Source organism: Balaenoptera musculus, chromosome 1 (assembly GCF_009873245.2).
Source record: "Balaenoptera musculus isolate JJ_BM4_2016_0621 chromosome 1, mBalMus1.pri.v3, whole genome shotgun sequence".
In the NCBI taxonomy this organism is placed as follows: Eukaryota; Metazoa; Chordata; class Mammalia; order Artiodactyla; family Balaenopteridae; genus Balaenoptera; species Balaenoptera musculus.
Window position 1 is genome coordinate 127,597,869 of NC_045785.1, and position 27,595 is coordinate 127,625,463.

At 36.8% G+C, this 27,595-nt stretch overlaps 1 protein-coding gene across 6 annotated transcripts in view; it reads left to right on the forward strand.

The window, feature by feature from the left end:
- Nucleotides 1-27,595, forward strand: part of DNM3 (dynamin 3) — a 571,218-nt gene that overhangs the window by 74,149 nt on the left and 469,474 nt on the right. For all 6 annotated transcript variants that reach the window (XM_036859907.1, XM_036859878.1, XM_036859887.1 and 3 more), the window contains exon 2: nucleotides 14,091-14,164. In XM_036859907.1, coding sequence (XP_036715802.1) covers nucleotides 14,091-14,164 — 74 coding nt within the window. The remainder of the gene's footprint in view (nucleotides 1-14,090; nucleotides 14,165-27,595) is intronic.

The following is a 27,595-nucleotide window of genomic DNA, read 5'->3' on the forward strand; positions in this document are numbered from 1 at the left end:
GCTCTGTTTTAAACATACCCAGAATCTGACCACCTCTCACCACCTTCACTGTTACCATCCTGGTTGAATGCTCCATGATGTTTTGCTTCTTTTATTCTAACATTTTCTGTTTTCCATACTTCTCTCTATGGATTCTAGTTTATTCTTAATAGCTGAAATGATCCTTTAAAATAAGTCAGATCAGTAGTTCCTGATTTCACATTTCTCCCTCTGACCTAATCTCTGATTCCTTTGCTCATTCCTTTCTAGCATGATCTGCACAGCTAATTCACTCCACCCCTTCAAGTCATTTTCTCATTGAGGCCTACCCTGACCGACTACTTAAAACTGCAACCCCAATGGGACTTAATATACAATAATCTAGGATTTTCAAGCTCTTGATAAAGTTCTTAAAACTCTAAAATTCTTTGCTTCAGTGTTAAACAATAACTTTTTTAATGTTGAAATACAGAATTGGAATGTGTGTAAAATACCACAAACATACATAGTCTTAAGTAGAATAGTGAAGATGCACCTAGTGTTTTTCAAACATTGTCTATATCTCTTTGTAAGAGATACATTTTACATTGTGACCCAGTGGATGTTTATAAAATTGAAACAAAAGTATTATGAAATACTTAACATTTCTACATGTAATATACTGGGATATTTTCTATTGAATTATATTCCTTTTCATTATAAAAAGTATGTTGGTTATGATTTATAAAATTGATTTCATTACCTACTTATCGTCAGATCCCATAGTGTAAAAAATATTGGCTTATTGCATCTCAAATCTCATTGACTCAGGAGATAAGATATGAATCTTGAGCACTGACTTCATGAAAATATAAACTGTAGAGAGTGACAGCTGAAACTTCACTTTAGTTTTGAGTTATTGGCATGTGACTATTAGTGAATATTTATGATATTCACATTAACAAAAGTAATAGATTTAGTTGCATAAATATGTAATTAAATGATTTAAAGTGCTTCTATTTTGTTAATATTGTGTGCTAATGTTAGAACTCTTGTGCTACATGCTACTTTCCATCGAGTGAATCAAGAGATTTCGTTCTATCTTTTCTTCCCTCACTTCCAAATCTCAGTATTTTCATTTTCAGTTGATTGGCATTTATTTTTCTACCTATATTGATATTAAAAACTAACAATGAGGAAAAATATTAATAATGAAAAAATATTGATAATTTATGCTCCATTAAAGTATTACAACAATAATTCATAAATACATAACCCTACATAGCCTATCACACATTAAATTTTTTAGCATCTTATTTCTGAGGATAGAAAGCATTTAATAGGTATTATCTCTGTAATATTTTCTGATATAGTATATTCTCTAAATTTAAAATTTCCTAATATGATCTTTATTAAAAGTAAGAAACCCATATTCCAAGCTGTCTTTAATCATTGTCATCTTCCATGCAATGCTCCAGCCACAATAAATTATTTAGCCAATCCGTTTCTTCCTTTCTTTCTTCCTCTCTTCTTGCCTGCCTTCCTTCCTCCCTTTTGTCCTTTCCTCTAATAGTTTTGAGTACCTGCTATGTGCCATGCATGGTAGTAGGGAGAAAATAAAAGATATAATCCTTTGCCTTCGTTGGATTTAAACTGGATACAAATATCCCCAGTTGTGGAAGTGAAAACAGGAAGCCTTAGAAAGATTGCTTAGAAAGCCACTGATGGGATTAGATTCTGTGTATGTTGATTTACTTCTAACATCAGAGACTGATAGAGCATTGGAAGTGGCAGAGGTGTTCGCAGACATTAGTTCAGTCCTCACATTTTAAAGATGTTCTAGAAAACTGAGTCTCTTATAGATTAAATGATGTGTTGAAGTCACAGCTGGAACCTAAGCTGGGTTTTTGACCAGTGCTCTTTTATACCACCTCCTCTCTTTTTTGTGATATTGTCTACCCAGATCCCATGTTGTCATATACTTTTATATGTGGTTTGTGCTGTTAAAGATCTCTTTTCATAATGCACACACTGAACTATAGACTTTTACCATTATTGGTTTTGTTACTTGAAATTATAATTGGAACTATTAGAGATACATCTGTGGAAAGGCAATGAAAGGGGGCCATTAAGTGCTAATAAATGCCTCTCCTTATGAGAATGGAAATCTTTTCTAAGTATTTGAGCTCTTTTCGCTGGTGCTCTTAAGTGGCTAGAAATAAAACTTGCAACACGCTTGTGGAATACTCTAGATGCCAGGGGATTCATTTCATTCTGTATTTGAATTGAGCACATTGTAGTTGGAGAATGTTTGTTGGTTTAAGCTTTCATTCCATGTTTTGCATTAACCTTTATTGTGGAAAACAGTAGAACAATATTGAGAGCTCTTAGAGAATAGTCTTTAGATAGCTGATGACTTTCCAGGAAGCAGCTGAAAAGGTTAAAGTTATAGGTGTTTATTTTGATATATTTTCCTTTTCATATTACCCAAAACTTTTCAGTATGACAAACTGAATCTAGTTTACCCTAAATTCACATGCCTATGGCTAGCAAAAGATCATCAAAGATACTTGTTGCTATGGAGATATATATATATATATATATATATATATATATATATATATGTTCTGAAACAAATTTGGGTAATTAATTACTAAATAGATTTCAGGATAACTTACTACTACTATTTTTGCTAACAATAATGATAATGATGATGATGGTTATAATGATAGCAGCTAACATTTTTGACCGCTTACTATGTGCTAGGTGTTACTATAAGTACTTCAATCTTCCTGTCTATGATTTCAAAATGCAGAATCCTCTGAAAATTAAATATTTTTGTAATTCATTTGGCAAAACTTATATTGACCTAAACTCATTTACTGACAAACTTTACCTGACTGATGTGAGGTTTTTCACAGTTTGTCTTTATCTCTGTTAGTGTGAATATTCATTTGTTTTGCTATAGATATACTAGTAGCAAATATGTGTTAGATATATTAGCCTGTTTGATTTCAGGGTGCTGCTTCAGATTTCATTACACAATGTAAGTTTCATGCATGATTTTACCATTCTCAAATCAGAAAAAAATTTAAAAAAAATTTTAAATTGAAGTATAGTTGAGTTACATTGTTGTGTTAGTTTCTGGTATACAGTGAAGTAATTCAGTTATACATAAATATATTCTTTTTCATATTTTCCATTATGGTTTATTACAGGATATTGAATATAGTTTCCTGGGCTATACAGTAGGACCTTGTTTTTTTTTTTTTTTTTAAGTTGGAAATTAGATAGGGTATGGTATATTTATATAGTTTCAAATACTTCTCTCTGCACAAAATACTTAATTACAAGGGAGAAAGAACTGTAGTGGAGAAGCCTGGCAGACACCATCTTAAGTGATCAAAATAAACATCCACTGCACCACCAGGAAAGCCCAGATTTGATTGTTTTATCTTCAACCTAATGGTCTGTTCTCCTTTGGACTTCTTAAATTTTCAAAAGCGTGTGTGCTCATTTTTTAAAGCATGCTGGAGGACTTCCGTGGTGGCGCAGTGGTTAAGAGTCTGCCTGCCAACGCAGGGGACATGGGTTCAAGCCCTGGTCCGGGAAGATCCCACATGCCACAGAGCAACTAAGCCCGTGTGCCACAACTACTGAGCCTGCGCTCTAGAGCCCGTGAGCCACAACTACTGAGCCCACGTGCCACACTGCTGAAGCTTGTGCACATAGAGCCCGTGCTCCGCAACAAGAGAAGCCACTGCAATGAGAAACACGTGCACTGCAACGAAGAGTAGCCCCCGCTCGCTTTCTCTGCAACTAGAGAAAGCCTGTGCGCAGCAACAAAGACCCAACGGAGCCAAAATTAATTAATTAATTAATTAAAAAATTAAGCTTGCTGGGTCTTACAAGAAAGAGGAAACATTGCTGCTGAGACAAATGATACTTTGAGGTGCTTTATACTCTAAATAAAGAAGGAAGCCACCAAGCAGTTTAGTATAGCAAATAATTTGGACAGTAAAAAAAGTGGTCACCTTAGTTACACACTCTCAGTTTACTGATTGTTGATGGACATGTAGTTTACATATTATTCTTGACATATACAAATGAACAATATGGTCTAATGGGTATACTCAGAGAAGAGTAGATAGAGAAAATAATTCTTAAGTTTATTCATTAATATGCCTTCTTTAGTCAGCAGAGTTTATTGAATAGTAAGAAGGAATTTATTGAACTCTGTTATGTGTTTCCACTGGCTACTTTTAGTACATTTCAGGACTTGGAGCTATTAAAAGTATTTTTCCTAAACTTTCATTGGGAATATAGTTTCAAAGGTAACTTCTAAGATAAGAAATAACTAAACATTTATTATGTGTGTATTTTAAATATATATATTCCTGTTTATATATATATAATCATCTATTAGATATTGAGTACTTTTCTTTTTCCTTAGTTCTTTGATCTTTAAAATTTTCGTAATCAATGATATAGGATGACAGGAAAAAGTCAATTAAACAGACAAGAAAAAACACATTTCAGGTAAGAAAATAAAACAATAGAACACATACATGATACCTATATCTTTAATTATGAATGTGTATTTATTTTTTAAAAGTCACCCCTTAAAATTTATCTTCCCAATAAATTCAATTTTCATTCCTAGAATGCTGACTTTATGTGTTTACCAAGTCACCACTGAGCACGTTCTTTGTGCCAGGTGCTATGCCAAACACTGACGTTATAGAAATGAGGTTCCTGTCGTAGGGAGCTTGTCTAGGAGAGGGGATGTGACTGGGGTTCGTGGTACTTTGCAGTAAAGAGGAGGGGCATCTAAATATACTGTCATATCAGGAAATACTTGCCATGCATAGGAAGCTCTGCCAACATTCTATCTTTAAGGGTGAGATGGGTAAAGAAAGGTGCATTGGGTAAGGGCTTCTGTGGTAGAGGAGTCAACACAGGGGTCTGAAATCAGTGTGAAGTCACTTGAGAACCAGATGTTCTGGTAATAAAAGATTTGTGAGGGAGAATAATGGATGAAGCTTCTAGAGTGTTAGGGAGGAACTGGATTCAAGGATCCACTTAAAGCTGTCCTTGACAATTGGAAATCTTGTTCCCATTGACAAAAACACTATATGGTGTGGCTGTGGCTCTCTGTTTTGTTTTAGTGGAGAAAATGACCTATACTTTTGGGCTAATTTTTTCTTCCAGTGTCTCAGAAAAAGTGAAAACAGAGAGTACAGTATTGGCTAGGGAAGTCCCTACCCTAATTCATACTTTCCTTCCATCCCCCTGCCAAGGAACCTGTAATACACATTCAGGACCAAGGACAGTAATTGGGCCACATTTCTCCAAGTTATGCCTTAGTAGGGGAGGGGTTGTAGTGGGCTGCCTAGACCAGCCTTGCCCTAGTCATTGGATAAGTGTTCTCTAGCCCTTGTTTCTCACTGAGTGTGGTCTTCCACACATGGGCCTTTCCTAGCCATTGTGGTGTCAAAGTACAAAGGTCTGAGGTTCATGAATGGGCTTCATGGGAAAAGGGGCACGGGACGCCTTTCAGTTTCTTTGATAGCCAGTCTTTAGGCCTGCCTCTTAACTTAGCCAAATGAAGGTTACATATGATCCAGCCCATGTTTTCAGGGTTGTGAAGGGAATGTATTGGGGTTTGAGGCAAAGGCTGTCTGACCTTGTCCTTTCCACACATCTCTCTTAAAAACCCTGCAGGAAGGGGTGACCAACAGAACTGAATGTTTAGCACCCTGGGTTCTCTTATTTTTCTTTGATCTGTAGTACATATTTTCAATGGGGGTGAGATTGCCCCTGAGGGGGCAAAAATTGATTCTTGGGGATCAAAAAAAACTTACTCTTTTTATGTATAAAGCATAGATGTACATGCAGTACATATACTATAGTACAGCTGTGGTATTTAATGGGAGGAAATTAATGCAGAAAATGTCTAATAAGGCTTCTTGTGTGCACAGTAGTAAATAAGAAAGTTGAGAAACATGTCTAAACCATGCTGTCTCTCTTTTTCTTTCTCATTCTCTTTGTTAGGCAGTACAAGGCTGGTTCAGTGACTCATAATGCCATCACTATTCTGGACTCTGTCTTTTTTAGCTCTGCCATTCTTAGTGCATAGCTTTCTTCTTCAAGGTTGCCTTGTGATGTAAGATGGTTGCTGCAGCTCTGCTATCATGTATAACTGAGAGGGAGAAGAAAGAGGAGGGTAGGGCCAAAGGTACACATCAGCTAAATTAGATCCTTTCAAAGGAACTATCTGTGATGTCACTCAGCAACCTCTAATTATATCTTACTGACTAAAATATAATTGTGTGGACACCCCATTTGTAAGGGAGGCTGTGAAGTGTAGGTTTATTTATTTATTTACCTATTTAAGTTGGGCACATTGCCATTCTCAACAAAATTGGGATTCTGTTAATGAGAAATAACGGGCAAATGGATATTGGGTAGGCAACTAACAGTCTCTTTAGTTGTCCCTTTGTCATTCATTTGCACGGCAGCTACCCAGGGTAAGGTATAATCTGTGATTTGAAGTAGAATGACAGCTAAGTGCCTCTACTTGATGCTGGGATTTATTAATCTGGTGCTTTAAATTCTTGAACTGACTTTGTGAATAAGTAAATAAAATGGATTACATATGAAGGCATTCAATTTTTGAGAGCATTTCCTAGTGGGGAGAACACATGGTATTTGTAAACTGAGAACTGGCTTCTTCCTTCAGTTTACAGATCTCTGACTCAGAAACTTGCATTTTGAATATTGCAATGGGAACCATTAATTACTGGTTAATTATATTTAATGAAAACATATTGCTTAGAAATTCTGAGTTTTGTGAATGAAAGGTAAATATTGAAATTTCTTAGATGTTAGTAAAAAAAATAAAAGCACTGTGTTTCTTGCATTTGGATTTGCAACTATGTTTTTCAAACAAAATGATGGTGGTATTTATTGAATACCACAAATTATAGAGTAAATGATAGCCCCAAAATGTGATCTTTTACAAATCAGTAAATGCTAATATTCTTACTGTGTGCCAAGAATTTAGGGGAAAAAGGAAACTCTGGTGGAAAATTTCCAGTTAAATGTGTGGATTTTGGCATAATTACTTCCTTCAGCAATTAAAGTGGCATTGTAATGACTGGCAAAGCTTGAGATTAGGGCATGCAAACACAAAGCCATTTTAACAGCGCCATTGTGTTCAGTGTGTGGAATACATGACCTCAGTCCTTCTTGGGGCAGGGAGTAAACAGTATTTGGCAGTGACCTGTCTATCTGTTTCTCTTTCCTGTTTCTCTCCGTCTTTTTCCTCTTTTTCTTTCTCTCTTTAAAACTGAGTTATCATTTTGAAGGACTGTGAGATAATAATCCTACAGGGACTGTTTTGGAACCCATAAAATTACATTTTGAGGATAATTTTTAGAAGAGACTTCTCTGTTTTTAAGGAATGATTTTTAAAAGTATATTGGCTCTTGGATTTTAAAAAATATTGTTTCCTTCAAATTCTATTCTGTGTCTTCAGACATTCAGTAATATTTGCCTCCCTGATGTTCTGTATTGTGTACTTTGGTGAATACTGTTAGCTCTTAAACATTCATAATAAAAATATTAATTTCAGTGACCTCAGCAAATTACTGGTAAATCAGAAGTTATCTTGCCTGTTCTTTCTGCCCATGTAAAATGCCACTTAGTTGTCTGCCTGTTGAGAATCAGATATGGGCATGTTTTCCTTCCATGTTTTGAATATATGGGGCAATGAGAAAACATCCTGAGAGAGTAGGTGGCAAGTGTTAAAAATAATACCTGGGCACTGAAGGAGGCACTGGGAGGAACACGGGGATGAGGGAGCAGATGTGTAAATAGACTAGTATGACAAGTGTGTGTTGAGAGTTTAGGTAGAGGCATGTACAGGGGGATTTCAAAGAAGGTGTACAGGGGGATATTCTCAGAGAAGGTGATATGGAGCTGAGTATTGAAGATTAAGTAGGAGTTGACTAGATGGAGAAGTAGGGGGAGAGCATCCCATGAGGGAAGCATGGAATATGCCAAGGAACATGCCTGAGAGCACAGGTGAACACTGAAACTTCCACTAGGAGACATACTTTTTTTGTTGTTGTTTACAGTTTGGATTTCATGCTAAAGACAGTGGGGAGTCATTTAATGATTTAGAGTCTGGGAATGATGTGACGGGACTTATGTTCCTCTTGAGTTTGGATTGGAGGGTGCTCAAATTGGATGCAGGGAAATTAATTGGGAGATTATTGTGGTAGTCTGTATGAGAGTTGGAGGCACCTGGAATGGGGATTGAAATAGAGAAGAGAGGATGCATTTAAGGGATATTAAGGTAGAATCAGCAGGACTTGGTGGCCATTTTGGAGCGTGAAGACAGAGGATGATGGTGGATGGATGATTTCCATGTACTTGGTTTGGCTGACATGTATGGATGCTGATGATGTGGATTGTGATTGAGAATAAAGGAGGAGAAACATGTTGGATAGATGATAATGAGTTGAATTGTAGAGACTGGTTTTGAGACATCTAAGTGGAGATGTCTAAGAGGCTAGTGTGACTTTGGGATACCTCTGACTTCTGGTATTTAACTTATTGCTCTGGGGACTCCTTCTCAATCTCTTCGTTAGTTCTACTTCTTTCAGGTGCTCTTTAAGTATTGGTATTTTCCAGACTCCATATTCATCACTCTTCTCCACTCTGTTCCTACTCATCTGTTCTCTTGGCTTCAACAACCTGCTCCAATAAAGACTCACAAGTTATTATCTCTACACAGGACCTTTATCCTAAGTTCCAGTTGCTCAGTCTAACTATGTACTTGTCTTAATCTAGATATTATCTAGGTATCTAAAGGTCAACATATCCTCATCTTCTCCCATTTTTTTTTACAGTGTAGCATAGTCTAATGCTCAAGAGCACAGATGCTAGAGTCACACTTTCTAGGTTTGAGTCCTAGATCTGTCACTAGCTTTGTGACTTTGAGAAAATTATGTAGCTTTTCTGTGCCTCAGTGTCCCCATCGGTGAAGTGAGAATAACAATAGTATCTACCTCATAGGGTTGTTATGAAGATCAAATGAAAATGATGCCTGGCACATGGTAGATACTATATATATATCAGCTATAACCAGATCTTTCTGTATTTCCTATTCTGGTTAATGGCACCACTATTCAATCAGCTTCCCAAACCAGAAATATCCTGGTGGCTATTAACTCCTTCATATCATTTCATTCCACATCAAAGTGATCATTAAGTCCTGTCAGTTGTCCATTCTCTCTGTTGTCTTCTCTCCATCTTCACTATCACTGCCTTGAATAACCTTTATCATCTTCTTCCTCAGTAACCTAGACAGGTTAGTGACTAGTCTCCCTGTCTTTTGTTTTCCCTTTTCAACATTCTCTGTAGAGTCTGCCAGTGAACTGTAAATCTGATCACTGAAAACTCTTCAGTGCTCTCCTGTTTTCATAGGAAGAAAAAAATACAAGTGAAGCCTCTAAGGTCTCCTCCTGCCTCCTTCTCCAGAGACTTCTCCACCTCATTCTGACCTTTCTTTAATATTTACAGTTCCATAATGTTCTGTGTTACGTAGCTCTCCCATGTCTTTACACATTCCCTGTGGATCCCCTGTGGAATGCCTCCTTATCTCATGTCTCTCTGAAATTGTTTCTGGCTGGTCCCCCAAGCAGAATAGATTATTCCCTGCTTTGCATCGATACTTCAACTTGTGTGGAGCTTAACCATAGAGTCTGTCATGCTTACTGTAGTCATTTGCATTTCGTTTCCCACTCCCCTCCCCAAGACTAAGATGATTTGGCTTTGAATGGATCAGCTACATGAATTAACTTATTGGAGGGTATGAGTTATACCTCTTGGCTTCAGTCAAGGGCAGATGTTAGACATTTATTTACTGAACAGATCACCTGGTTAGTCATCATTACATCTATATTGAACAAAAGCATGTCCATAGTTTATTTGCTGCTAAGGGGGAAAATTCCTTTTAGCTTTGCTGATACAGCCATTGCTCTCTTTTTAGGCTTCCAAAGATCAATCATTTCCTAATTGAGCAGTGATAATATTTCTTGATAACTAAGTTTCTGGAAGAGCCAATAAGAAATGTTATCAAGGTGGTTCTTAGACCATAGCATGGGAACTGTTCTCTCCTTTTTGTTCAGGAATCAGGAAACCATGAAAAAGCATTGACTTTTTGTCTGAAGACTAGCAGTTAAGACTGTGTAGATTAATGCTTTATTGAGGTGGGTTGAGAGAGAAGAAAGACATTTGAATCGTAGCTGCTATGTGGCATAGAGAGGGAAGCACTACTCCTGCCTTAAAATCTGTACAGTCCAATCATAAATGAGGCATTCAGGCTAAAGAAGGGAGTCAATTTAATACTGCTTAGTCTCCAGATTACTCTTCTCGCTGTACCTTGAAGGTCCATTTTTCAGGAAAATGGCACACAAATTTAAATCCACAGTAATACTAAAGGCACAGTCTTTTTTTCTGCATTAATTTAGCAAAGTAATTTTTCTGTAAGATGTACCTACAGGAGAACCAACCACCTATTGCACAGAAAATAATAAAATTCAAATGGATGGTTGTACTTAATGGCTAATGAATTATTCATGATTGTTTGTATCAGTGCCTTGGCTCCCTGTTGATGGAGGCAGGAAAAAGGAACTGAGCTTTCCAAACCAGTGCAGCTGGTCAATATCAAGGGGACAGTTCAGGTGGGATCTGAGCCTCCTCACCTCCAAATTTCATTCATGAAATGTTAAAAATTGTCAAGGCTTTTTTTTTTTAACACGAGAGGATGCTAAAATATCAGGGAAAACACCCTGTGGTTGTATTGTAGCAATAATAATAGTACTACTTTTTTTCTGTGGTGCTTTGGTTTTTAAAAATTTCCCACGTGTTGCATTTCCTTTAATTCATAGGATTTTCTCAATTTAGCAGAAAAAGAAACTGAGGTTTAGAGAATTTTGCCCATTCAGTGGCAGAACTGGGGTTCAATGAGAGGTTCTCTGTGTTTCCTTTGAGGGCTCACCCCCTTAGCTCTCACAGCAGGGGTGTGCTGAGCATATGGTTTTCATGCTGCTGGGTCATCAGAATGACATGAATCTTCAGGGTGCCAGATAAGTCACTCAGTCTTCAGAAGAGAGAAATTTCTCTCTTGTGCTTTGTGGCATTCAGATACTCCTGTGAAGTCAGAAGAGACTTCAAAATAGCAGGATTTGGTTACCAAATCTTTTGACTTTTGGTGAAAATGTATGTGTTGGAGGTAGGACTGGGGAGAGCCATGAAGGGGATACTTGAATACGTTTATTACTCTTAAAGCAAAGTTCTGTTTGCTTAATAAAAATGCTGAGAAAAGTGTTAGCTATATCTGTTGGCTTACATTTTAGCCAAACACATGATAATTATTTGTTATTTAAGATGTTTGATACCTTCTATTTTGCTTTGATAATGTTCAAATGATTGTTACTAAATCTACATTATAAATATATGGTCACAAGCATGAGTTGAAGCAGATCCCAGCATGAAGGTATTAAGTAACTAAACCTCCTTTCTTCCTTCTTCCTTCTCGCCTTCTTTATTTTCTACATCTTTTTCTTAAAGAAGATATTTTATTGATTTGTTAAATGCCATTATTTAGACATTTAAGACATGTATATTTATCTTTGGCATCTATACATCCTAAAACCTCATTCATGGCCCTAATAACTCAAACAGATGGCCTCCAGCTCTTTGCTCTGGAGTTTTGTTTCATTTTCCCTTTACCAGTTTTGATTCTCAAATTAACTTTTCCTTTTTAGGTCTAGGCACAGAGTAGATGCTCTCCTTGTTTTTTTTTAAAGTGATTACTGAAAACATCCAAACTAACAAATATTCTAATACAGTTCCTGAAGAATATTAAGAGTATCTGATTGCATGTATTTGGATGTTTTTAAAAAGAGAGTGTTTGTCTCTCTCATTTCTGAACTCTAGTGTAATTTACCTGCTCCCTTCTTAATGGTTTTCTTTGTGCATGTATGTCTTTATCTTCCCATTAGATTTTGTACTCCTGGTGTCTAACTAGTGCAGGCCCATGCCCACAGCATCTTCTTAGCACTTCTTAGTTTTTCAGTGAATTTTTTTGATAAGTAAATAATATTATTTATTCAGGTGGCATTTTTTAAGAGCAAAAACAAGTCTGTAATTTCACTATTCTCTATTTTAGTTACATATAGTGACATTCCAAATGAAACTTAGTCCTTGGAGTCAAGGAGTAAAATCATTAACTTAGCTAAGAGGCTGTCAGAATTTACACTAGCACTTGCAAAATAAATTAGTTGTAAGTAGGGAAATTTTGCTTAATTTTATCTCTGTAACTCTCTATTTCAAAGTATTAGTTGAGCTAAAGCCTTGGATTTTGCAGCATTCTCACTGACCTTTACCAATTGTATAAGCTGTTGTTTACTGAAATCCCATCTGTGTTGAAGCTGTGTTCTGTCAATTTTCCTACAAAACTCATAGTATATCCCATGCCATTATTATCCACTAAATCGTTAAGTAACATTTCCTAACTTGAGGCCAGTGGTTCTCAAACTGTAACAGGGAAGAGCTAAATTGGACTCCATGTTTGATCTGTTTCTTTGACTTTAACCTTTGCTTTTCGTTGTTTTTGTTATTATAATCATACATAATGGCCTCCCTCAGGTAACCTTGCCCCTCTGCCTGAATGTTAAACCAAAGTGCCTTTGTACATCCTGACCCTGTCCACCTGTGGATGGCTGCAAGAAAGAAGAAATTAACACATCCCCTCCGGGAGGCTGGCCATTCCAGGTGATATTTGCAAAACTTATGGCCATTTTACTTTACTTCCTCATCACCTCTCCCTCTCCGATTCTATGAAAGAAACTGGCATCCAGACCCAGATAAGATAGTTTTTCAGAGACACTAGTCCGCCATCTTCTTTGTCTGCAGGATTTCTGAATAAAGTTGCTATTCCTTGCCTCAACACCTCATCTCCTATTCACTAGCCTGTTGTGCGGCATGCAGAGCGAGCTTGGACTCGATAAAAAAACCATGGTGAACATCAGAATCCTCGGGAGTTTGTTAAGAGTATAGATGCCACATCTGTCCCCGAACATTTTGAATCTGTAGGTTCAGAATGGATCCTGGGTGTCTGTGGTTATAACACTTTCTGGTGGTCCTGGAAACACTTTTTGGGAAACATTGCCATTGAGTCAGAAATTTATTTTGAATGGAATTCTGTGATTTTTAAAATGATGATGCTTCTAAAAGTTGTGAGTCATTCTAAATGTCTTTAAAAACAGTGTTATAGGTATGTTTATGAATTCTCTTTGACATTGCAGAATCAGTACTGATTTATGTGGCATTATAGATGTAATTATAAAATACTTTCTTTGCAGTTTTATTGGTTTAGTGTATATTAACATGCCATTTTAAACACAATATTTATTTGAAAAATCTCCTTTTTTATAAGCTCCTATCTATCGGGAATGAGAAAAGACAAAAATCAAATTGCAGTATTTTTTCTGCTGTTAATTTCTACATATGCAATATTTATCTCCGCTTAATCCCACATTTTGTGTGTGACCTTTTATTGGAGAAAAAAGTTAGGTATTTAGAAGATACAATCTAATGTGCCTTTATTACCTCTTATAATGGTCTGTATTTCATGGTGTTAATATTGATCTTGAAGCTGGATGGAGTGATGAATTTTTTAATTACCAAAGAGTTTAAGGATTAACTTCCACAGCAAATATTTTTGTAAGTCCTTGTTCTCTGAAAATAAAAATGAATTGACAATACACAGTAGTTTAATGCAAACTTTTATTAATTCCAGCTAAATGAATGAATTACATATTCCAGTGAGGTCATTATGATAATGCACGTGGGTTAATATTCAGTATAAGGACCCTTCCCCACCCCCCCTTTTTTATTTTGCAAATGTCTCTTTTATAAGATGGATCTAGCATTCTTTAGATATGTGATGCATTGAAAGGTTGAGAATTAGAATTTCTGTGGAACTTCATTTGTAAATTTATAGGTGATCAGAATTCCTTAATATACCTTAATCTATTCCTTCTTTTTTTTTTTAGGGACTTTCTCCCTCGAGGGTCCGGCATTGTAACGAGAAGGCCTCTTGTGCTGCAGCTTGTTACTTCCAAAGCAGGTAATGAATGAGGATGTTTGCCACATGGATGAGTGTATCCCATGGTACCTGTTGTCTCCACTCCTGGCTGTTGGGTTGTAGCAACAGAAACGTTTTCGTGATCACTCTGCTATGGGTAGCTGCCTATATTTCTCTCCAAAATGCCCTCTTCTTCATTGCTTTTTAAATTCCCTTTATTACATTAAATGGAAAGTCTCATTTCTCATTGTAATATATTTATAATTTTACAGTGTGGCATAACCACTAATACCCCTGGTATACTTCCTTCCTTCCTGCGTGTGTGTGTGTGTGTGTGTGTGTCTGGGAATTTTTAAAAAGTAATTTAACATCCATCTAATACCTGTATGCATATTGTCGACTGAAAAAAAAAAAACCCACGCAACCTAAAAGTTGAAAGTTGTGTTTTATTCAGTGGGAATTTTTAGGATTTAAAGCCCAGGAGGCAGCATCTCAGGTAACCCTGAGAGACCTGCTCCGAGGAGGCAACGGGGGAGCTAGGATATATAGGAGTTTTGCAACAAAGGGCAGGTAGTAGGAACAAAAGATTACTGTTAATAAAAGAAAACTAGATATCTCAAGGAATTTATCACTTTTCTGAGACTGGGAAGATGCAAGAGTCTGGGCTCAATGAAATCATTTCTTTGATATGCACCTCGGCTATCTGGGGTCAGTATCTTGTATTTTCACATCCTGAGTTTCCATCTGGGCTCACCAGCTCACCCTCCCGTGGTGGCTGCAATCACTGATAACTGTGACATCCTTTGTTTACTGATATGGCAGGCAATATTCCATTTATCAATATGTATAGTGTATGTATATCTAATATCTATGTTTATATCCATATCTGGATCTATATCTAATGTGCTGTTTTTGGCCCTCTCCTTAACACCATGGTAATTTTTTAGGCAAATGAGCTTTATTTTCATTTTTGTTTCTCAGTAACTGGTGATGTGGAATTTTTTGTGTGCGTTTATTTGGTATTTGTATTTCTTCTTTTGTGAATTGGCTGTTTTTTTTTTTTATCTTTGCCCATTGCTTTTTGAGGATTTTACTACTTTTCCTAACAATTTCTTTGAATGCTTAAGACTGAAACACTTGTAAAGTTCATGCTTCATAATTTGCAAAAACAATGTCATGGAGGTTTACCCTTATGTTTTCTTCTAATAATTTTACAGTTTTGATTTTACATTTAGACCTTTGATCCATTTTGAGTTAATTTTTATAAGTGGTACAAAGTAAGAGTTCAACTTCATTTTTTGCATGTGTATATCCAATTGTCCCAGCACCATTTTTAGAAAAGACTATTCTTTCTCCACTGTATGTTTTTTGGCACCTTCATTGAAAATAAATTGGCCATAGATACATGGGTTTATTTCTGGACTCCCAAGTCTATTCAGTTGTTCTATATCTCTGTATTTGTGCCTGTACCATACTCTCTTAATTACCCTTGCTTTGTACTTAGTTTTGAAATTCAGAAGTATGAGTTTTTCTACTTTGTTCTTCCTTTTCAAGGTTGTTTTGGCTATCCTGAGTCCTTTAAAATTCTATGTGAATTTGAGAATCAGTTTGTTTTATCCCAGGAATGCAAGATTGATTTAATATCTGAAAATCAAGTAACGTATCATATCAACAGAATGAAAACAAAAATCACAGGATTGTCTCAATAGACTTAGAATGAACATTTAAGAAAATCCCATACTCCATCATGAAACACTCAGCAAACTAGGAATAGAAGGGCACTTCCTCAACTTAATAAAGGACATGTATGAAAAACTCACAGCTAACATCATACTTAATGGTGAAAGACGGAATGCTTTCCCTCTAATATTGGGAATAAGACAAGGATGTCCACTGTTGTCACTTCTATTCAGTGTTGTACTAGAGGTTCTAGCCAGCGCAGTTGGGCAAGAGAAAAAAAATAAAAGACATCCATATTGGAGAGGATAGAGTAAAATTATCTCTATTTGCATATGATATGATCAAGTACATAAAAATTCCTAAGGAAGTCACTAAACAACTATTAGAATTAATAAATGAACTCCACAAGGTTACAGGATACCAGATAAAGATACAAAAATCAATTGTAATTTTATACACTTGCAATGCGCAATCAAAAACTTGCAGTAAGAAAACAATTCTATTTACAATAGCATCATAAAGAATACACTACTTAGGAATAAATTTAACAAGAAGAGCAAACCTTATACTATGAAAACTACAAACTATTATTTAGATAATTTGAAAAACATCCTATATTCACTGATTGGAAGACTTAATGTAAGTTGGCAATACTTCCCAAATTGATTGATAGAGTCAATGCAATCCTTATCACAATTCAGCTCACTTTTTGGGTAGAAATTGTAGACATTTTAAACCATTTCTTAATGTAAAAAAATCGAAGTTTGATCCAAAGGAATGGACTTGAATAATGTCATTTGGAAAAAGTAAATTGCTTACAAATCTACAATGTACCAGATACTATTTGAAGCTCTGGAGATATAGCAGTGAGTAGGACAAAGTCCACCTTCTGGTGATTTATAGTCTGGTTATATCATTTTTAATGTATAGAAGGTTTACTCTTTATGGTTATAAAGTCTATACATTTACATTTAACAAAAAGTAAATATTTAGCATAATTTCTTCCTTTCCATACTTAAAAAATTTTTTAGCGTTTAGGTCTGAAATTTATTTTCATATATGAAGAAATAATTTTTTCCCCAGTCTCCTTTATCTTATATTCCACTCTTAGTGCAATCTATTTCTGAATATCTTTTTTGTTTTAATGTGCCAACACTATAGTGTTGCGCCACGTGGCACATGGGATCTTAGTTCCCTGACTCGCACCTCCTGCAGTGGAAGTGCAGAGTCTTAACCACTGGACTGCCAGGGAAGTCCCTACAGTGTTTTACTTTAAACAGGTTTATAATTTACTTTAATATCTATCTATCAGGGCTATAGTCCTCCCCCCATTATTTACTGATTTATTTATTTATTTATAATTTTAATTATTTTTTTTAATTTGAAGAGTTTGAATAACAAAATTTTATTTGCCCAAAACTGATACAGGCTTCTTCTACCTTTTAGGCATTCCCAGTTTGGGAGCTTTTTTTTTAACATAATTATTGGAGTAAAATTGCTTTACAATGTTGAGTTAGTTTCTGCTGTATAACAAAGTGAATCAGCTATATGTATACATATATCCCCATATCTCCTCCCTCTTGCATCTCCCTCCCACCCGCCCTATCCCACCACTTTAGGTGGTCACAAGGCAAAGAGGTGATCTCCCTGTGCTATGCGGCTGCTTCCCACTAGCTATCTATTTTAAATTTGGTAGTGTGTATATGTCCATGCCACTCTCTCACGTCATCCCAGCTTACCCTTCCCTTTACCTGTGTCCTCAAGTCCATTCTCTACATCTGTGTCTTTATTCCTGTCCTGCCCCTACGTTCTTCAGAACCCCCCCCTTTTTTTTTTTTGATTCCATATATAGGTGTTAGTATACGGTATTTGTTTTTCTCTTTCTGACTTACTTCACACTGTATGACAGACTCTAGGTCCATCCACCTCACTACAAATAACTCAATTTTGTTTCCTTTTATGGCTGAGTAATATTCCATTGTATATATGTGCCACATCTTCTTTATCCATTCATCTGTCGATGGGCATATAGGTTGCTTCCATGTCCTGGCTATTGTAAATAGAGCTGGAATGAACATTGTGGTACATGACTCTTTTTGAATTATGGTTTTCTCAGGGTATATGCCCAGTAGTGGGATTGCTGGGTCGTATGGTAGTTCTATTTTTAGTTTTTTAAGGAACCTCCATACTGTTCTCCATGGTGGCTGTATCAATTTACATCCCCACCAACAGTGCAAGAGGGTTCCCTTTTCTCCACACCCTCTCCAGCATTTATTGTTAGTAGATTTTTGATGATGACCATTCTGACCAGTGTGAGGTGATACCTCATTGTAGTTTTGATTTGCATTTCTCTAATCATTAGAGATGTTGAGCATCCTTTCATGTGTTTGTTGGCAATCTGTATATCTTCTTTGGAGAAATGTCTATTTAGGTTTTCTGCCTATTTTTGGATTAGGTTGTTATTTTTTGATAATTGAGCTGCATGAGCTGCTTGTATATTTTGGAGATTAATCCTTTGTCAGTTGCTTCATTTGCAAATATTTTCTCCCATTCTGAGGGTTGTTGTTTCGTCTTGTTTATGGTTTCCTTTGCTGTGCAAAAGCTTTTAAGTTTCATTAGGTCCCATTTGTTTATTTTTGTTTTTATTTCCATTACTCTAGGAGGTGGATCAAAAAAGATCTTGCTGTGATTGATGTCAAAGAGCGTTCTCCCTATGTTTTCCTCTAAGAGTTTTATAGTGTCCGGTCTTACATTTATGTCTCGAATCCATTTTGAGTTTATTTTTGTGTATGGTGTTAGAAAGTGTTCTAATTTCATTCTTTTACATGTAGCTGTTCAGTTTTCCCAGCACCACTTATTGAAGAGGCTGTCTTTTCTCCGTTGTATATTCTTGCCTCCTTTATGAAACATAAAGTGACCATATGTGTGTGGGTGTATCTCTGGGCTTTCTACCCTGTTCCACTGATATATATTTCTGTTTTTGTGCCAGTACCATACTAACTTGATTACTGTAGCTTTGTAGTATAGTCTGAAGTCAGGGAGCCAAGATTGCTTTGGATATTTGGGGTCTTTTGTGTTTCCATACAAATTGTGAAGTTTTTTGTTCTAGTTCTGTGAAAAATACCATTGGTAATCTGATAGGGATTGCATTGAATCTGTAGATTGCTTTGGGTAGTACAGTCATTTTCACAATGTTGATTCTTCCAATCCAAGAATGTGGTATATCTCTCCATCTGTTTGTATCACCTTTAATTTCTTTCATCAGTGTCTTATAGTTTTCTGCATACACGACTTTTGTCTCCTTAGGTAGGTTTATTCCTAGGTATTATATTCTTTTTGTTTCAGTGGTAAATGGGAGTGTTTCCTTAATTTCTCTTTCAGATTTTTCATCATTAGTGTATAGGAATGCAAGAGATTTCTGTGCATTAATTTTGTATCCTGCTACTTTACCAAATTCACTGATTAGCTCTAGTAGTTTTCTGGTAGCATCTTTAGGATCCTCTATGTGTAGCATCATGTCATCTGCAAACAGTGACAGTTTTACTTCTCCCTTTCCGATTAGGATTCCTTTTATTTCTTTTTCTTCTCTGATTGCTGAGGCTAAAAGTTCCAAAACCATGTTGAATAATAGTGGTGAGAGTGGGCAACCTTGTCTTCTTCCTGATCTTAGTGAAAATGGTTTCAGTTTTTCACCATTGAGATCCATGTTGGCTGTGGGTTTGTCATATATGGCCTTTATAATGTTGAGGTAAATTTCCTCTATGCCTACTTTCTGGAGGATTTTTATCATAAATGGGTGTTGAATTTTGTTGAAAGCTTTTTCTGCATCTATTGAGATGATCATATGGTTTTTATCCTTCAGTTTGTTAATATGGTTTATCACATTGATTGATTTGCATATATTGAAGAATCTTTGCATTCCCGGGATAAACCCCACTTGGTCATGGTGTATGACCCTTTTAATGTGATGTTGGATTCTGTTTGCTAGTATTTTGTTGAGGATTTTTGCATCTCTGTTCCTCAGTGATATTGGCCTGTAGTTTTCTTTTTTTGTGACATCTTTGCCTGGTTTTGATATCAGGGTGATGGTGGCCTCGTAGAATGAGTTTGGGAGTGATCCTCCCTCTGCTATATTTTGGAAGAGTTTGAGAAGGATGGGTGTTAGCTCTTCTCTAAATGTTTGATAGAATTCGCCTTTGAAGCCATCTGGTCCTGGGCTTTTGTTTGTTGGAAGATTTTTAATTACAGTTTCAATTTCAGTGCTTGTGATTGGTCTGTTTATATTTTCTATTTCTTCGTGTTTCAGTCTCGGAAGGTTATGCTTTTCTAAGAATTTGTCCATTTTTTCCAGGTTGTCCATTTTATTGGCATAGAGTTGCTTGTAGTAATCTCTAACGATTCTTTGTATTTCTGCAGTGTCAGTTGTTACTTCTTTTTCATTTCTCAGTCTGTTAATTTGAGTCTTCTCCCTTTTTTTCTTGATGAGTCTGGCTAATTGTTTATCAATTTTGTTTATCTTCTCAAAGAACCAACCCTTAGTTTTATTGATCTTTGCATTGTTTCCTTCATTTCTTTTTCATTTATTTCTGATCTGATCTTTATGATTTCTTTCCTTCTGCTAACTTTTGGGTATTTTTTGTTCTTCTTTCTCTAATTGCTTTAGGTGTCAGGTTAGGTTGTTTATTTGACATTTTTCTTGTTTCTTGAGGTAGGATTGTATTGCTATAAACTACCTCTTAGAACTGCTTTTGCTGCATCCCATAGGTTTTGGATTGTTGTGTTTTCATTCTCATTTGTTTCTAGGTATTTTTTGATTTCCTCTTTGATTTCTTCAGTGATCTCTTGGTTACTTAGTAGCGTATTGTTTAACATTCATGTGTTTGTATTTTTTACAGATTTTTTCCTGTAATTGATATCTAGTCTCATAGCATTGAGGTTGGAAAAGATACTTGATATGATTTCAATTTTCTTAAATTTACCACGGCTTGATTTGTGACCCAAGATATGGTCTATCCTGGAGAATGTTCCACGAGCACTTGAGAAGAATGTGTATTCTATGGTTTTTGGATGGAATGTCCTATCAATATAAATTAAGTCCATCTTGTTTAATGTGTCATTTAAAGCTTGTGTTTCCTTATCAATTTTCATTTTGGATGATCTGTCCATTGGTGAAAGTGGGGTGTTACTGTCGATTTCCCCTTTTATGGCTGTTAACATTTGCCTTATGTATTGAGGTTCTCCTATGTTGGGTGCATAAATATTTACAATTGTTATATCTTCTTCTAGGATTCATCCCCTGATCATTATGTAGTGTCCTTTTTTGTCTCTTGTAATAGTTTTTATTTTGTTTTTTTGTTTTTTTTTTAGAAATTTATCTATTTATTTATTTTTGGCTGCGTTGGGTCTTAGTTTTCTGTGCGAGGGCTTTCTCTAGTTGCGGTGCGCGGGCCTTTCACTATCGCGGCCTCTCCCGTTGCGGAGCACAGGCTCCAGACGCGCAGGCTCAGCAGTCGTGGCTCACGGGCCCAGTTGCTCCGCGGCATGCGGGATCTTCCCAGACCAGGGCTCGAACCCGTGTCTCCTGCATTGGCAGGCAGATTCTCAACCACTGCGCCACCAATAGTCTTTATTTTAAAGTCTATTTTGCCTGAGATGAGAATTGCTACTCCAGCTTTCTTTTGATTTCCATTTGCATGGAATATCTTTTTCCATCCCCCCACTTTCAGTCTGTATGTGTCCCTAGGTCTGAAGTGGGTCTCTTGTAGACAGCATTTATATGAGTCTTGTTTTTATTTTTAATTAATCAATTTATTTCGATTTTATATTTGGCTGTGTTGGGTCTTCGTTTCTTTGCGAGGGCTTTCTCCAGTTGCGGCTAGCGGGGACCACTCTTCATCGCGGTGTGCGGGCCTCTCACCATCACGGCCTCTCCCATTGCGGAGCATAGGCTCCAGACACGCAGGCTCAGTAGTTGTGGCTCACGGGCTTAGTCGCTCCGCGGCATGTGGGATATTCCCAGACCAGGGCTCGAACCTGTGTCCCCTGCATTGGCAGGCAGATTCTTAACCACTGCGCCACCAGGGAAGCCCCGGGTCTTGTTTTTGTATCTATGCAGCCAGTCTATATCATTTGGTTGGAGCATTTAATCCATTTACATTTAAGGCAGTTATCAATATGTATGTACCTATTACCATTTTCTTAATTGTTTTGGGTTTGTTATTGTAGGTCTTTTCCTTCTCTTGTGTTTCCTGCCTAGAGAAGTTTCTTTAGCTTTTTTTGCAAAGCTGGTCTAGGTTTTGCTTGTCTGTAAATGTTTTAATTTCTCCATCGAATCTGAATGAGATCCTTGCTGGGTAGAGTAATCTTGGTTGTAGGTTTTTCCCTTTCATCACTTTAAATATGTCCTGCCACTCCCTTCTGGCTTGCAGAGTTTCTGCTGAGAAATCAGCTGTTATCCTTATGGGGATTCCCTTGTATGTTATTTGTTGCTTTTCCCTTGGTGCTTTTAATATTTTTTCTTTGTGTTTAATTTTTGATAGTTTGATTAATATGTGTCTTGCCATGTAAATCTCCTTGGATTTATCCTGTATGGGACTCTCTGTGCTTCCTGGACATGATTAACTATTCCCTTTCCCATATTAGGGAAGTTTTCAACTATAATCTCTTCAAATATTTTCTCAGTCCCTTTCTTTTTCTCTTCTTCTTCTGGAACCCCTATAATTCGAATGTTGGTGCATTTAATGTTGTCCCAGAAGTCTCTGAGACTGTCCTCAATTCTTTTCATTCTCTTTTCTTTATTCTGCTCTGAGGTAATTATTTCCACCATTTTATCTTCCAGGTCACTTATCCATTCTTCTGCCTCAGTTATTCTGCTATGGATTCCTTCTAGAGAATTTTTAATTTCATTTATTGTGTTATTCATCATTGTTTGTTTGCTCTTTAGTTCTTCTAGGTCCTTGCTGAACGGTTCTTGTATTTTCTCCATTCTATTTCCAAGATTTTGGATCATCTTTACTATCATTATTTTGAATTCTTTTTCAGGTAGACTGCCTATTTCCTCTTCATTTGTTTGTTCTGGTGGGATTTTACCCATGTGTGTATTTCTCTTTCTTCTCATTTTGCTTAACTTACTCTGTTTGGGATCTCGTTTGCACAGGCGCATGTTCTTAGTTCCCATTGTTTTTGGTGTCTGCCCCCAGTGGGTAAGGTTCGTTCAGTGGGTTGTGTAGGCTTCCTGGTGGAGGGGGCTGGTGTCTGTGTTCTGGTGGATCTTGTCTTTCTCGTGGGCCGGACCACCTCCAGTGGTGTGTTTTAGGGTGTCTGTGAACTTATTATGATTTTAGCCAGCCTCTCTGCTAATGGGTGGGGTTGTGTTCCTGTTTTTCTAGTTGTTTGGCATGGGGTGTCCAGCACTTGAGCTTGCTGGTCGTTGAGTGGAGCTGGGTCTTTGAGTTGAGATGGAGATGTCTGGGAGAGCTCTCTCCAATTGATATTACGTGGGGCTCGGAGGTCTCTGGTGGTCCAGTGGCCTGAACTTGGCTCCCCCACCTCAGAGGCTCAGGCCTGACACCCAGCTGGGGCACCAAAACCCTGTCAGCCACACAGCTTTTGGGAGGTCTGAGGTCTTCTGCTAGCATTCAGTTGGTGTTCTTTAGGAGTTGTTCCACACGTCGACGTATTTTTGATGTATTTTTCTGGAGGAAGGTGATCTCCATGTCTTACTCCTCCTTCATTTTGAAGGTCCTCTCAGGACTTTGTTTTTTGTGTTTTTTTTTTCCCCTGACTGCTTTGTGCACAACAGATTGAGAGAGCAAAGCTCCAGTTATCATACACATATACACATAAGGTCCAGTCTATTACAGTAATTGTCACAGGTGTGTGGTTCAGGAAGAGAATGAGTCCATCTTATAAATTATCTTCTCTCAGCATCTTCAGAAAAGAAGAAAAAAACGGCACGTTTCTCCCCGAGGTAAATCCACAATAAAAACAGAGTAACAGGAAAAAGCTTATGGAAGGCTCTTATGTGAAGGACTAAAATGCCAGATCCTCAAATCTATACATGTATGGATGCACTGTTGATAGTTTTCTATTCCCATAATTTATTTTTATTTAGGGGTTCTTTTCTATTTGTGTCAAAGTTTAGAATAATTTTGTAAAGACAAAACCATTGCCACTAGAATTATTTTAACTTCAATAGATTCATTAGAGAATAATCAATATCTTTAAAATATTATTATTTTTTTCCAATACAGAGACCATGCTATATTCTTTCCTTTGCTCACATTTTCTTTTACTTTGATAAAATTCTTGATGGTCTTTGTACAGTGTCCATACATTTCTAGTTAGGGTGTTCATATTTATTTTTGTTCTTGTAGTTTGAATATGTTTTTTTTTTTCCATTATATTGTCTGACTCCTAATTGCTGATCTATGTAAAAGCTGCTAATTTTAATTTTAATTCTTAAATTAACCATCTTACTCTATGTTTGACAGATTAAACTATTTTAAATTGATTCTCTTGGGTATATTAGTTATATAGTAATTTTATTTGCATTTCTTAATTTATTCAACAAATACTTATGCAAATATTGGGATGGCTGAAAGAAGAGACTTATTGACCAGAATATTAATAAGCTCTGTTGCAGTGGGGGCTTTTTGTTGAGTATTGACATGGGAAAGATGTTCTTACACATTGAGCTCCTTTGAGAAGGAACATCACATGCTTCTTCCTTATACCCTTTTGTCAACAGTCTCCCAATCTTGTCCCTTCTAAGCCCCTGACTGTTCTTTCACTACTTTCTATTAATCAGTGAGGATCATACCTCATGCCCCTCCTCTCTCTTCATGTGAAGTGGACTAGAAATTCTCCTCTCAGGGAAAACTTATTATCCCGACAATCCTTCAGGAACCTCAAAATGGGGCTTTTGCATTTCAGTACTCTACTCTAATTGATGCCAGCTAAGAATTGCCACCCTCCTTTTTTTTTTACCCTAAAGGTACACTGTTCACAGGGAAATCTGGGATATGACTATAGGCTTGGGTTGATGGATAGCTAACAAAATGGCAAAAAGAAGCAAGGGGGGATATATGTCACTGTTCATGCAATTTACTTGTGCCTTCATTATCCTAACTGGGATAAGTTCCATAAATACTACTTTCTTTTGATAGATGCATTCATTCAACCAATGTTTATTGAGTGATTCCTGTGTACCAGGCAAATATCCCTGTCATCATGGAGGTTATGTTCTTGTGGAGAAACCAACAGGAAGTGTAAAAAAAAGCAAAACAAACACACAGCAGGTTAGGGGATGAAGAAGGTGGACATTCAAGCCGTGATGATATTTGTGTAGGCATAGGGACGTTAGATGATTCTAAGGTGGGAGCTGCTTATTTGTTTGAAGTTTAACAGGGAGACCAGTAGGTCTGGAGGTGGAGTGAGTGAGGAAGGGGAGTAGGAGATGGGGTAAGGAGAGACGATGTTCCTGAAACAGGGAAAAAGCTCATTTGGTAGGGTCTTGTGGGCTAGGGACCTCGAAAGGGAACATGATAGGAGGATTAGAACCTTAAAGTAGGTGTCATTGAATGTAAGAGAAAGAAATGATAGAGTGATTCAGAGATTGAAAAGTGGTAGGATAATTTCTTTACTCATGAAGAGGGTGAAGGGATACCTCTTTTGTTGCCATCAAATGGAAAGTGGAAAATGTGGGGGAAACTGCAGATAAGTCTGTACTTGTAGTGGATTCCTTGTTTGATGACTTTATTTTCTCTAGGAGAAGTAGGAGACAAAGTATTTGCTGATAATGATTATCTTTTTATTTCCATTAGTATGTCTTTCATTTCTCTTTAATGCCCTATTACATTGATCAAGACTTCCAGAACCATGTTTTGCTCCTTTGATGAAAATGCCTCTTGTGTTAAGTTATGCATATGCTATTTGCTATTTGTTTTTCCTGGTAAGGAACTATTTTATTCCTAATTTTTAAAAGATTTAAAAATCTAATAAATAGGTATATAATTTTATTGAATGCATTTAGGCATTTATTGAGATTATCTTTTAAAAAACTCAAATATGTTCACCCTTACCTTTATAGATTTCTTATTTAAGCGTCCTTGCATTCCCAAGATATACTTGATTATAGTACCTTATTCTTTTACTGTACTGTTAAAGTAATTTCACTAATTTATTTAGGTTATTTACATTTCTTTCTATACACATCTATCTTGTTGGTGTTATAGAGTTATCAGGTGAAAGCTATACTAGTCAGCATAAAATAAATTGAGCAACACTCTCTCTGTCTTTTGACTTTCTTCTGTTAGCTTTGGATACTCTTAAAAATGCATTTTGGTTTCTGTTTCCAATTAAGGAGGGCTGCTAGCCTGGCTTATTACAAAGGATTATGCCTTTACCTCAGGAGTTCAGCAGCCATGAGTAGTAAGAGCCTGGGCAAGGTTAGACTTGAGGCTGTGGTTGCACTGGATCCTGAGGCCTGGGTGTCATGCACATGGGGAATATTCAAAACCATGTAGATGCTTAGTGTTCTAATGCAGAGATTTTCCTGCCATAACTCTAGAAACTTTTATAAAAGGATTGCTAGCCCAGGACAGTGACTATGGAGAAAAGTATAATAATAATTTGCTGCCATTTTTTTGAGCATTAATTATGTATCAGCACTATGCACTTTGAAGGTACTTTTAAAAAAAAATTATTATTATTATTATGTTTCTTTAATTTTTTTTATGTTTGGCTGCACTGGGTCTTTATTGCTGCATGCGGGCTTTCTCTAGTTGTGGTGAGCGGGTTTCTCATTGCTGTGGCTTCTCTTGTTGTGGAGCACAGGCTCTAGGTGCACAGGCTTCAGTAGTTGTGGCATGCAGCCTCAGTAGTTGTGGCTCACGGGCTCTAGAGAGCAGGCTCAGTAGTTGTGGCACACGGGCTTAGTTGCTCCGTGACATGTGGGATCTTCCCGGACCAGGGCTCGAACTCGTGTCACTTGCATTGGCAGGTGGATTCTTAACCACTGCACCACTAGGGAAGTCCCTGAAGATACTTTTATTTAATCTTTACAAGAAACTTCTGAGATACATATCATGATTCCCATTTTAGAAAAAGAGCCCCAGCAAGGTTAATCTATTTGTCCAAGGCTACACTGTTGGTAGGAGTGGGGGTTGTTATTAGTATCTTCCTGACCCTGTTAATATTGCATTTTTAAAATAAGAAACTCGAACTGCTTGATTTATATTTTCAGGACACACTTTATATTTTTATAGGGTATTTTTTAATGTAAAGGAGCATAAATATATGAATAATAAATATAGAAATTGGTTAATTCACAATTATCATCTAATTTCCAACATAACGCCCATATAGTAATATTTAACTGTTTGTCTCCACCTGCTGTTTTATTAGTTGCTAAACCAAGTCAAAAATTAATTATAGGCGCTATGCCTTATTCTACGTAATTTGTTTTAGGACATTTAGTACTTGTCACAGAGGGCATTCCAAGAAATCACTCAGTATTGTGAGAAAGGTGAGCAAAATCACCACCTCTATTTTATTAACAGTTTTAAGTGATATCATGGTAGTTTGGTTTCAGAGAGAGGTATTTCTGTAGGTATGGCTTGGAAGGGCAAGACCTGGACAAAGCATTGGTAAGGTGTTGGGTGAGGACTGCAGTGTCAAGAGCAAGGAAGTAGGGAGAAGGTCTTCATAACACAAGAAGACAGTTTTCAGTGCCTGGGGGTTTCCTCTAGTGCCGTGCTGAAACTGGGTTACGCCAGCTCCCACAATCAGGCT